Genomic DNA, 13056 nt, shown 5'->3' on the forward strand with positions numbered 1-13056 from the left:
AAAAACGTTCCGTGAGCATTTTATAGCGTTGCCTGGCGAAGCGTAATGAGGCGTAACGAGGCGCTCAAAATAGTAATAAACAGAGCTTTCGCCTTCAGTGTAAACCAATCCCAGTCCTTGTGATGTCGCGTCGCGAGTGCAGTGTGCATCGGGCTTACACTTCCGGCGATTTGATTGATGCGACTTTTGCGAATGCGATTATGGCTGAACATGACCACTTAAGGTCACTACAGGTGTTGAAGCTGAAATTTAAAGTCTAAAGTTCTGCTTTAACGCCCGATAAAGGAGCAGATCTCCGAAAGCTCGTGTAACTAATAAAGTTATATTCGTACAAGTGGACTTTGCTTTAGTGTGTGAAGATACCAATGCCTTACGTATCGTCTGCTATCGACGCAACAAAGTATTCACTTTAAAAAGAGAAACTTCTTTCTGATGCGTTTGGTTCTTATAAAAGACGCGAAGGAACTGATATGTTCCAGTCTTTGTTAGTATCTATCTCGATATAATGGTCGCGAAACAGATACTGCTCTGCGTTCGAAGCTCATGCTGGATATTGCATGGACTCGAATTGAAATCAGTCAGGTGTTCGATTTATTCAGCTCGTTTTGTGTCAACAACCATTTCCACTACCTATTTGTAGGTACTTATCCGACAGCAGTTGTTATTTAACTTACCAGTAACTCGTATCGTACATAAAACTGAGTGACTGCGGTAATCCCCAATTAGCACTTCTCGTTTCCCCCAATTCGCCGAGCATAAAAGCGGGTACTGCCAGCCTCACATTAGTCAGCATATCAAGGAACATGGAAAGTACACAAGCTGCTTATCAAATAGAAGCACGTGGTTACCTGCGCATATCTCGTTGATTAAAACCGTCGAAGCGTTCGCAATGAACGCTATTTTATGACGCTGTTTATAATATGCGGTACGAGCAAAATTGCTTTGCGAAGATGCTACCATAATTAGGTACCAGCATTTCAGCCACATAACTATACGAGTTCTACATGGATTCGATTTAAACCATGTCTTCTGAAATAACGGTAATACCGTATCAGTTCTCGCGTTTTAAGTGTTTCGCAGCATGACTTCCGTATCCCATGCAGAATAATAAATCGATGTATTTGTGAGTTACGTGACCAGGATTTAAGTCAATGATAGCTAGAGGCTACGCAGATATTATACTGTCAATTCTATGGTGTATTTCGCCAATATAATCCGTGGTGATATCATTAAGGATCGAGGAAATTTTGCGAATTGTGTAAGCTTGAGGAGAGTGACACTATCTTCGAGGCAAAACCTTGTAAATCAACATTATACCGTTCTGCAGACTACACAATAGTACGTCCTTCCGCAGGAAGAGCATTCATGAGATGTCGTGCAACGAAATTCCAAATAAAATTGGCGAAGCTCACAGTTACATCGTATAATCTTATCTTAATAAGACAAGACAACATTTTTAAGAGCACGTTGTGTCCCGTCGCTTTATTAGAAGTCACTTGGATCGGCCTTTGACGGAGAACTATTTCAATACACCTTAGCTAAAATATTGTTACACCACGTCTTCCCTAATAAAGACCGCAGATGTAAACGGATTTGTGAACAAAAAGTTATAGGAATCTGATAACGTAGTCTACGTTATGTGAATAAATAGCTGATCACGGTGGTGTCAGACCATATCACACAAAGATCATACCAATGTAGGCCAATTCAATTGTACCTGTGTCAATTCTGTAGGCCATCCCTTCGCGCAATAAGTAAATATTTTGCATTTTGCTAAACGAGAAGTATGTCAGGGACTGGACATCTCACTGTAGCACAAAGAGTCACGCTTTTAACATTGGCGTATTTTTCAACAAATTCAAGAAAATATTTAGCCAGGTAGTGATATAGTGATATGTTGCATATTTTCTCAGGTGATGCATATAAAGTGTTATTGTGATGTATTATAAATCTATTGCAGTAGTTTTATTTTTCCTGGTTTTGGCCAGTCACTGCGTAGCTGAAATTGATGACATGGATCTACATAAATGTACATCGTAAGTATTCCGGCACGGCTGTAAGTCTGTATGTTATACTTAGGATCGGCCTTGCTAACGCCCTTATTTAAACATCGGCAATTATGTCAATAAAAACCTGTTGCCACATTATATCCATAGCATTATTTTGCCTTCAGCCAACACACTCGCGTCACGGAAAATCCCATTTTGTGGAGTCGTTGCGCCTGCGACATTTATTTACGTAACAAACGCAATTTTTCTTCAGTTGGGTATACTGTTTCAACAAATATATTCTTATTTCTGTCGGCGGTTCGAGGTCCTAACGTTGCCAATTTATTGTTGGGGAATACCTGTCATGTACGTAGTGGCGAGATAGCGCAGTGGTATAATCCGCGGCTGCAACACCAATGGATGCGGGTTCGAGTCCGACCGAGGTCGACTTCCGAATTCCGATATCTAAGTGTTGGAGGTTTACCTAGGCTCCTCCTCGCCACCTCATCCGCGTCAGCGGTGTCTTACAAAAGCCTAGAGGTGGGCCGTGCTATAAGTCGGCAGCTACGGAAAATAACAAGAATATCGGCCTGGTGTAAATGACCATAGTAGTCGACAAACACCATGAATACCCCAAAACAAACAAACAAACCTGTCATGTACGGTACATCACAGCAAACCCGCATGCTGGAGAAATAGTGCCTTGTATAGCTTGCAGTTATTATGCTTACACATAATAAAGTGACGCTTTCGGAGCACTAAACGCAGAAATTTCACTATCATAGGAAAGGAAAATGGGCTATTGCCTTCATTGCTATGACAGTATGACACGTATGCTATTTTCATCATTGGGTCACCCCGTATTACATCATATGTATTTTGCTATCGCGTTGCATTGGGAGCGCGCATGATTTTTCATTTCGTCTACGACAGTGTTTCCTACACTTTTGTACCCGCTCGTGAGTTAAGCTGTCGCCGAATGTTTCTCGTACCCCTATCCAGGATCGAAATAGCACTCTGTCAAGTCTGGTATTTGGCAGCCATAGGGTCCTCAACACAACCAATGTGGTTTTCAGGGAAGGAGACATTTCAGCGTCTGGAGATAATAAAATCGGAGGTTTGGCCGATGTGCCGAGATTGTAGGATCCAAATGTTAATCACCGACGCCGGTGCACCGAAACGTCATTGGTCTGGAGGCGGAAGTTACGTTCATCACCGAAATGTCGGATTGTAATAGTCCCGCATCAGCAGTTTCACACCTCTACACTAAAGCACCGTAACGGACTCAAGGCACCATTCTGTCACAATTGCGAAAAAGTCTCCTAATATTCTTTTGTCTGAAGGAATGCCATAGCAAAACTTAAAGCAAGAATGCTACAGAAAAGGAATCGCACCAGGCTCGAAGAAAACTTTCGAGTTGATAAAACCCGACCAATAATGTAAATTTGTAATGTAAATTTGCAAAATCATATAGATATTTGAATAGCCAAAAATTGTACACTGCGTCTCGTAACCCCCACTTTGGTGCTTCATACCCCCAATGGCTCCGTGGACCCCTGTTTAAGAACCTATGGTCTACGACACGTGATATATTGCACAAATACATACCTATAATAACCATACGTCCTACGTACTCTAGTTAAATCGCTTCTTTTATTAACAGACGCGATAAAAGAGCTTCTATATACCCCGAATGCATGCAGGGTAGTAATTTGGTGTTATGGTGTGATTACTCAAATTACACCAGAATACCTGACCCCGACCGCATCTATCAATCAAAGTCATGCCGTAATTCTGTTGCTCTGTTCGTGAACGATAGCTGTATTGCTGACCTCACACAAGGTAAGTTGCTGTGCTATCAGTATATGATACGCTCCATTAAATTATATGACCGCATAGTGAACAAAAAGCACTTCACGACGGATATTTCCCACTTGCGGTCTTGGCGTATCGAATTGCATACGATGACGTAACTTATACATGAGTGAATAAGTCAAGCACAAAATAGAAGTGGTTACGAGAGAGATGATTGGAACAACTATTTTGAATTAATAATGTAAGTGAAAGAGGAATAGGGGGTTGGTTCATCATCAAAGGATACATTACACCAATGACTTTTGTTGCCATACACACCTTGGATCTTCACGTTTCCCGCATTTAGGCTTGGTAACCATTTATAAATTTATTTGAAGTATAGCTATTCACATATGTTTTCTTCAATACTAGGGATGATTTTGATGTTCGATATTCTTCTTAGACACCCGAAAATGCATAATTTTAGGCTACTGTCTCAATTAAACACATTGCAACCTCCACCCGAAAACTCGGAAATTAAATTTTTGCCTAGTTATTGAAACTTATTCAATATTTATTATTCAATCTAAATACGATTATGAATCGATTATGCATCGCCAATCGATAAGCGCTTAAAATCCTGAAATCCATTTTCTAGTTCGTATCAAATTACATCTTGTATCTTGTAGAAACAGCTCTGATGCTAAGCTACTCCACACACCCAGCCGATATCCCCAAGACATTCACCACAATCATAGAAATGGCTGTCTCCTATATGCAAAGATATGATGTTGCACAACGCGAAGAATATAACTTTTTTTTTCAGATCAACTGGAGAAGTTCGAGAACATCGAATCTTTAGAGTTCGGGAAAAATAGAATTCGAATTCTGAGGAGAGAGATATTTACCAGTAATAGGAAACTTGAGAGGATAGACGTAAGCGAAAATTATCTCAGGCGTATAGAAAAGGGAGCATTCTCAGGTGATTATGTTTCGGTTCAAAACGAAAAATGTCTGTGAAAATGAGTTTGCGGTGCGTACATTTGGATATGCGGTTAGCATATGCATATATTGCTATCAAAACAGCATTTTCCTTCGACTGAATTGCGAAAATACATTTGGCGATTTGATATATGTGTCGGATACCCAGATCGGTTTGCGAATGCATGTTTGATACTGAATATGCGAACGGCTGTAATCACGTTATTACGTTGAATTCATATATTTCTACAAAGCCTGTACGACAGTGGTTCCCAACCTTATTGTCTTCATTCACCACTTCAGATTTATTCCGAGCCTTCATTCCCCACTATACCCAAAACTATCGTTGTATTTCCTTAACTTCTGTCATTACGGAGCAGCTATGTCCTTGTTTGAGTACACAAGACACACAAACACACCAGTACGCAAGACAATCGCCTATAACTGCAATATGAAACGTATTGTGAACCGATACCGGTAAGCGGTAAGCCTCAAAATTTAGCGAAAGCGTTACATCACGTCATACTGGTCGTGCCGAATGCGTTTGTGACGCCATCATGGGTTATCCATCGTAAAAATGAGTTTTTCTGAACAACACTCAATATAATTTTCGATACATACATTCCAGAGTAGTTAACTGGTAACGGTAATCGCACACGTGTCTCCGCAAATATGTAGACTATCCTGTATCTAATATTTAACAAATGCGTCTATTCCCCACCAGAAACCAATGAATTCCCACCACTGGGGAATTCCCCACCGGTTGGAAACCAGTGCTAAAGGATTAACGATTCTCAACGCAATTGCCACAAGTCTTCGTATCGATCAATTCGAGTTCTATTCATTGATGAACAATGGACACAGGGACTCGCGGTCCCATTGTTTGTTAAATTTTTACCGGGGTATTTTGATATTCGAATGCAAATAAGGTATTTTCCGTTAATCTGAACCCCTACCATATATGTTCAGTAGTGTAATACTTCATAACCAGCATTTGCATTGACAAAATGGTTATTATGACTACATTTTATGGAAGGCGTATGGTAAAGGCAGGAGAAACAGCTTCCAAATGAGGAAATAAAGGTTCCATTACAATATATACACACTCATAGCATTTCGACTAATCTCACAACACGATTCTGTCTCCTCGTGATACATACCTATTCAGAGGAGTTCGTTACAAACTTCCACGTGCACAGCACGCGGTGTATGACTTCATTGTGTCAAAATGCGGAATCATTTTTTTTTACAGGACTGCGCCAGCTCGAACAGTTACACCTCAGCTGTAACTTAATACATGACGTCGACGAAACGACATTCGAAGACGTTGAATCACTTCAAGAACTTTCCCTGCATAATAACCTGATAGAAGTATTGCGAAATGGCACATTTGGTCGGCTGCGGAAGCTTAAAGTGCTAAATTTATCAGGTAAACTGGTGTGTGTAATTGATTGTACCATTACAATTTCAACGGATAATATAGTGCTGTAGTATCAAGTAATAATCACGTGTCAGTTTAGTCCACGATTACACCTTTGATTCCAACAGCATAAATGTTTGATACAATGGTTGCAACCCGTGGGAAGGTTCGTGGTCGCGTGTATTTTAACTCAAACTTTTATAATAAGGCAAGCCGCGAATGCGAGCGGAAGCCCGTTACGTGTTCATCAATGTCTATGTCTATCCTAGGTATCGACACTGTTTCTAGGTAATGCATGGTATCTGAATATTGTGGTTCAAAGTGTACAAACTGTAACCACTCTACTAAGTGTTGCAAGCAGGCAAGACCGTCCTAAGTATTCCGAAACGATAATCTAGTTACTACAGTGTGATAGAATACTTTCACTAGTCCAGGTTGTGACAGCTCACAAATAGCTTTCTAGAGCTATATTTCGGTTTAACCTCGGGAAATTATTTTTCATCTGCTAGTGCCCCCAGGAACTTCAGTAAATGCATACGAAAATCTAACTGTGTTTTTATTACGATATTCAGGAAATAATATATCCGTCATAGAGAAAGAGGCATTTATTGGATTGGACCAATTAGAGATACTGCACTTGGATGGAAATCGTATAGCCGAATTTGAACCATCCACCTTCGCATCACTCACAAATTTACAAGTTCTGTCCTTATCACATAATCATCTTATTACTTTTCCACCTCTGCAAGAAGTAAGCGGCAGTTTTCCCTAATTTACCAAATTACATATATGTACTTTTATCCATTCTGCAGGTGCCTTATCGCCATATGCATACTGTGGATTTAGGACACAACTATATCAGGTCGCTACAGCTATCAGACTTAATTAACATTCCAAGGATTCAGTAAGTAATTTTGTGATGATCTGATATAGGCTATAGCTCGCACAAATATCAAGTAAATTTAAGTACGATCCACCCATGTGTATACATTGTAGTGTAGTTGAATATCAGGTAGCATACATTCATTTATCTGTTCTATTCGAATGCATTGTCTTCAGGAATTTGATACTACGTCACAACAATTTGTCCTCCCTACAAGACGATGCGCTTTTTAAGGGGAATAAAGAACTACGGACGGTGGATCTATCAGGAAACAATTTGACGGATATGGCAGCACGCTTGTTTACTAATTCCTGGTAATATAAATCAATTTGGTGTCCTATCAATTGTTGAATAAACCTTTGTTATTAGCATGAAATGTCAATATCTTAGCACTTAGCACTTAGAGATTCAGTCTCGACCTTGCACGCCACGTAGAGTGGTCGATGGTCAATGGTCATAGACGTATGCGTTATTATTATAAAGAGTCATCGACAACAATGCTCCACAATATAGCTCTGTAATCATAATAATCACAAATGAAATTAATTCTATTACCATATATGTACAAATGAGCACATCCATTTATCTCGTGTCTATGCTCTCTACTACGCAGATGACATTGAAGACAGATGATGCGATATAAACATCAATCGGCATACTCCAAATTTACGCGATGACTTTTATTTACAGTCTTGTGGAGAAATTGAATATCAGCGATAATCGTTTGAAAATCTTCCATGCGGATTGGTACTTGACGGCAATCAGCAACGGAGGACCCTCTGGCAATGACATAAGTGGGAACAAGTGGAAATGCGATTGCAACGTTGAACTTATGAACGTAAGTGGTAGTGCCGTTTCTTTCATTAAGATTGTCTGCAGCGGCTTATATTGAATAACTTATAAGGGGATCTGGGCTAAGTCGAGTCGCTGAGTGATTCTATTACGAATCCAGTATTACAATTCCAGTCAAGAAGAGTATTCATTCGATGCTCACTCATTATAACAGTGTGGGGACCATAACAGTATGCGTGCCATAGAACGTTCAAAGACGTATTTTATATGAGTGAAACAAAATGTAGTTCCACGATATTAGAGGTAATTCGCTATATTTTCGAGCTTATCTATCTTCTTGCGCATTCTTTCAATGATGTGGTCGATTACCACAGAACAGAAATGTCGTCTGCATTGGTTCTATACCAATACCGAGGAAATCATTACCGAGAATGGACATTGCCGGGATTGTCATTACCGAGAATGAACATTACCGAGAATTGACACTACCGAAAATGAACACCACCGAGAAAGGACACCACCGAGAATGAACATTACCGAAAATGAACAATGCCGACAATCTAGCTTAATAAGACGGATGTTGCCGATAAATTTATACGTGAGAATCGACGCCGACTATGGCAACGTCGTGATGCACATACAAACGATATGTAGCCTACATATGCATAACATGCCTGTATTGTATACTTTGTATACGTTGATGACAAAATTGCGACATTTCTGTCCAGTGACATATGCACCATGCGGTGTCTATTATGCGCGCATGGTATGCATTTGCAAATGTACAGATCACGACGTCATGGTATTAGATATTTCCTGGTTTATATTTCACGACATCGTCCGTCTCAATATGTTAGGTTCTCGGCACTGTCCATACTCGGTAATATACGTTGTCGGTGATGTCCATTCTCGGTAACGTCCATTATCGGTGGTGCCCGTTCTCGGTAATGTCCATTCTCGGTGGTGTTCGTTCTTGGTAATGTCCATTTTTGGTGGTGTTCGTCCTCGGCAATGTTCAATCTCGGTAATAGCCATTCTCGGTGGTATTCGATCTTGATAATGTCCATTTTCGGTGGTGTCCATTCTCGGTAATGTTCATTCTCGATGGTATCCATACTCGATAATGGCATTCTCGGTATTGTTCATTCTCGGTGGTGTTCGTTTTCGGTAATGTCCAATCTCAGTGGCGTTCATTCTTGGTATTGTCCATTTTCGGTGGTGTCCATTCTCGGTAATGTTCATTCTCGATGGTGTCCATTCTCGATAATGGCATTCTCGGTAATGTTCATTCTCGGTGGTGTTCGTTTTCGGTGATGTCCAATCTCAGTGGTATTCGCTCTTGATAATGTCCATTTTCGGCGATATCCATTCTCGGTAATGTTCATTCTCGATGGTGTCCATTCTCGATAATGGCATTGTCGGTAATGTTCATTCTCGGTGGTGTTCGTTTTCGGTAATGCCTAATCTCAGTGGTGTTCGTTCTTGGTAATGCCCATTTTCGGTGGTGCCCATTCTCGGTAATGGCATTCTCGGTAATGGTTTACTCAGTATCGACCGGACACCGTCTGCATTACTGTGGTTAGCTTTTTTCTACACTTGGATTATTACAATTATTACTCGATTCAGATTCGACTACTCGAATCGTCTTGCCGACTTATTAAGAGTGGTGGCAGACTACTTATGATAAGTGCTCGACCAATTCATCAATTTTGGAAGTTGGCGATATCTGATGTGGGTGATGATCGCCAGCTACACGAGGTTTCTCATGGTTCTGTGAGAGTGTGATGACGGAATGTATGTCAACGGCGAAAGCTATATATAGCTCAAACCAAGCTTATATTGACAGATTCAGTACATGACGCATGTACCGGATGCTGTGCCTAATTGCTTGATTATAAAGCCCCGCAATCTTATACTGACGATTCTATAGAATATTACATTACCTTGACGCGAATTCAGAAAAAGGATGAGCGGTTTATCACTATACGTTGACCAGGGCTATTTACAATTAGAACGTTATCTCACACCAATCTCCAGTGGGGTGTCATTTCCAAACTTCCTTGTACACTTAAATCCTTTAAATCGATGTACTATTGCCCTCATATCTCCCAGCAACGAATATATCTGGTATTTCCAGCTAGCGACGAATATATCTGGTATTTCAAGCTAGTTGGTAAAAAACAGTAAGGTTACTGCTAATTTCCATAATATTTGTTTTTGTTGCCAACGACACTCCATGTACATTTGAATTGCTTCGCAGCATATAAGCGCTTCGGTCCATACTCTCAAGGAAAATTACTCCTATACTCATATACCCAATATTTGGTGCAATTTAAGCCACATCCCCCCACTTCTCCAACGGGCCGCAATTATCATCATTCGATATACTATTGCCTTCAGGACCGAACCAGAATTTTGCCAGCCCACCCCCAAAAAATCTTCATGCGTGTTCCCCCAAATAGGGTGATTAACCAAACATCTGGGGGTGATGCTCCCGCACCCGACTTTCACTACGGGCCTTTCCCCAATTACTCGATTTGGAGTTTTTTCATTACAGAAGACATAGCATGTGTTTGTTGTCTGGTGGCACCATGCGCGAAAAAATGTTACATTCATGACTGAATTTCGTCACTAATATTAGTGGCTGCATATATTACGATCAATTTTTAATTCTCACTCAGCTCACGTGATTAGATTTGCCAGTATAGAGTTGACTGGGTAAACCTAAATTTAGGGCACAAAATTACTAAGTATACCTCTTCAGGGAACTTTTTGTCAACACACTTCGCGTAGTAACATGTTGATTGAAATTGCATGTCTTGCTGCGTGGTGAGCGGTGACGCGTTAATAGCCGGCGATGACCGTACCGATAATGAAGGCAAGGCATGGACTGATAATAAATCGCACGAAATGCGAAAAAATTTTTCAAGTTGAATAAATCACCCACCGAATACTCCAAAATTTATGTCGTTCTTATGAAATAATTAATACAGTATAGTAATAATATAGTACTTGAATCGTGGAAATCAAGCACTCGAAATTGCACAGAGGGAACTTTTTTGAACTTGATTGATTGGTTGGTTGGTTGATCAATAAATCTTCTGTTGTAGCGTCACGTACAATCGTTGGACGATTGGAGACAGACCTTACAATTCGACTGTCCGATGAGCGACAACACAAAGTGCAATCACCCTCAATTCGTCAACCTATGCACCAAAAAACCAAATAGAACGATTGTCAAACGGCACCATTACGAGTCCGAATTCGACGCCGTCAATCTGAAGAAACAGATCGATCCTGACAGCACCACCATTACCTCCACAACAGTAGAGACGCCGGTCAGCGGTTACGTGGAAACAATATCGGTAGTCCTCGGAATTATATGTGCCATATTTCTAATTGTAGCAATAGTTACCGTTTATAAGCTTGCGAACGCAAGGAAGATGTCTTCGGAACATCCCAACCTCGAAAATGGGCGTCAAGATCATGTTGAAGGCCGTGAGTTAATATGAATACAAAGTCCACGAAGACAGGAGTAGGCTTTACAACCATTAAAGAAACAGATACGGATTGTTATTGTTCTAGTACAGTGATTCTTAATTTTTACGATCTGTCGAACCCTTTCGTTCATATGCAAGCCTTCGCCGCACCCTAAATTTCCGCCGAATCACCAAAACACAATCCTACCCAATTAGGTATATGGAGATCCACAAAATGAACTATGCATCAAGAGCAGTATTGAAGGAAAATCATCGAAACACGATTTCCACACAACACCAGGATTATGATGGATAATTACTGTAAATTGTCTTCTGTGTGAGTCGGGTTGTGTCTTGACCTCCGACGATCCCACGAGGCAGACTCCGCGAGCACGTGGGATATGTTTGAACCCATTTTTTAGTATACGATGATTTGGCAATTGTCATTTTATGCCTGTACTCTCTTTTCTAATATTCGTAAGCTGCCAACTGGATCACTTGCGTCCTGGGCTTTTTCATTACACGAAAATGCTTATGCGAGTGGTACGGCTTTCAGAGTCAGTGAAGGTATTTAAGACTCGAAACCTATCTTAATTAAACCTTCAAACTATCTTTTTTTGTGTTACATGGTGTGTTATATGGTGCGGTGGTAGAATGACAAGCCAACCTGTTCATTTATGTTGAAATTGCCAATTCGCTACGTTTATCTACTCTTCCAGGTATCATTTAGTTATTTTTATTATTGATTTTATTTATGCTGTACCGTTCCCACTTTCTTCCATCCGTTCAGCCTGAAACTATTTTTCTTGATTCCAACTGATATTTGATAAAACGGTTTCGAACTTAACAGTGTATAGCTTAACTCGTGCGCTACCAATGCAACTGAGCTCTATCAATGCAACTGAGCAGTTCATTACCCTGTTGCTCATAGAGATCCTATGCAAAATGTACTGGTTGTTAATTGCAAATATTGTTGAGTAAAACTTTCTGTCTGTATGAATGAATGTCAATATACTACGGCGCCGCCTCCAGCTACAGATTGTAAAATCAATATTTTATGATATACTAACACGTCTTAATGCATGAATATAATTGCAGAACATGGGTCCCTATGCCTTCACGGTTTATTGAATCTTTTAATTAGCATCCAATGCAATACCGAGTATATGCATAGTTATTAGTTACGTTGAATAGCAAGCAGTCATTCATCGCACACGCCTGTTTTTTTCTACTTTTCTAATAAAATCTCATAAGTATTTCGGAAGGACTAATTATATCGGGGCCTGTCAGCCATCTATATCGTGTTTGAGAATGAAGAATGGATGACAACAAAGGATTCACAGTATATCAGTAAGCCGGAATAAATTGATCACAAGAGACAGGTACGAGGCTCTTGAAATCGGCATCCCGCAGATTGTACTACACGCTTACCGATACCTGTGTGCTGCCGGCTGCGCCTTCACCCGACTGTTCAAATCTATGGTAAACGTAGCATGAAAGGCGGTAAACCCCTGTAGAATTTGCAGATTTCGTTTACGTTCCCACATATTTGTGGACTCAGTGACTTCTCGGATATAGAGTCGTTCGTTGCTGGCCGGTTGATACTATGCTTTTCTGCTCAGAGGGGCCGGGGATATCTGTGGAAGTTGATATAGTCGCTTGTATACTGATCTGCTTTTATGACACCGAATGGGAAGAGAAAAGCTATTGGATCGCTTT

The 13056-nt window shown here is 40.4% G+C and overlaps 1 protein-coding gene across 1 annotated transcript; it reads left to right on the top strand.

The window, feature by feature from the left end:
• Nucleotides 1-429: 429 nt before the first annotated feature.
• On the top strand, nt 430-12601 carry LOC145446176 (uncharacterized). Its single transcript, XM_080324418.1, has 9 exons — nt 430-2036; nt 3652-3830; nt 4609-4764; nt 6016-6192; nt 6756-6934; nt 6996-7087; nt 7243-7380; nt 7757-7904; nt 10969-12601. Exons 1-9 carry the CDS (start codon nt 1939-1941, stop codon nt 11368-11370), a joined length of 1569 nt encoding a protein of 522 aa, XP_080180544.1. The 5' UTR covers nt 430-1938; the 3' UTR covers nt 11371-12601.
• The last annotated feature ends 455 nt before the right edge of the window (nt 12602-13056 follow it).

This window comes from Botryllus schlosseri, chromosome 1 (genome assembly GCF_051294905.1).
Source record: "Botryllus schlosseri isolate E-star chromosome 1, Bs_hap1, whole genome shotgun sequence".
Taxonomy (NCBI): Eukaryota; Metazoa; Chordata; class Ascidiacea; order Stolidobranchia; family Styelidae; genus Botryllus; species Botryllus schlosseri.

Bases quoted from the DNA above. Each gene is read 5' to 3' on its own strand.
- LOC145446176 (XM_080324418.1), top strand. From the start codon at position 1,939: ATGTATTATAAATCTATTGCAGTAGTTTTATTTTTCCTGGTTTTGGCC. The intron at 2,037-3,651 runs GTAAGTATTCCG...TTTTATTAACAG, and splicing joins GATCTACATAAATGTACATC to ACGCGATAAAAGAGCTTCTA. The intron at 7,381-7,756 runs GTAATATAAATC...TTTTATTTACAG, and splicing joins CGCTTGTTTACTAATTCCTG to TCTTGTGGAGAAATTGAATA.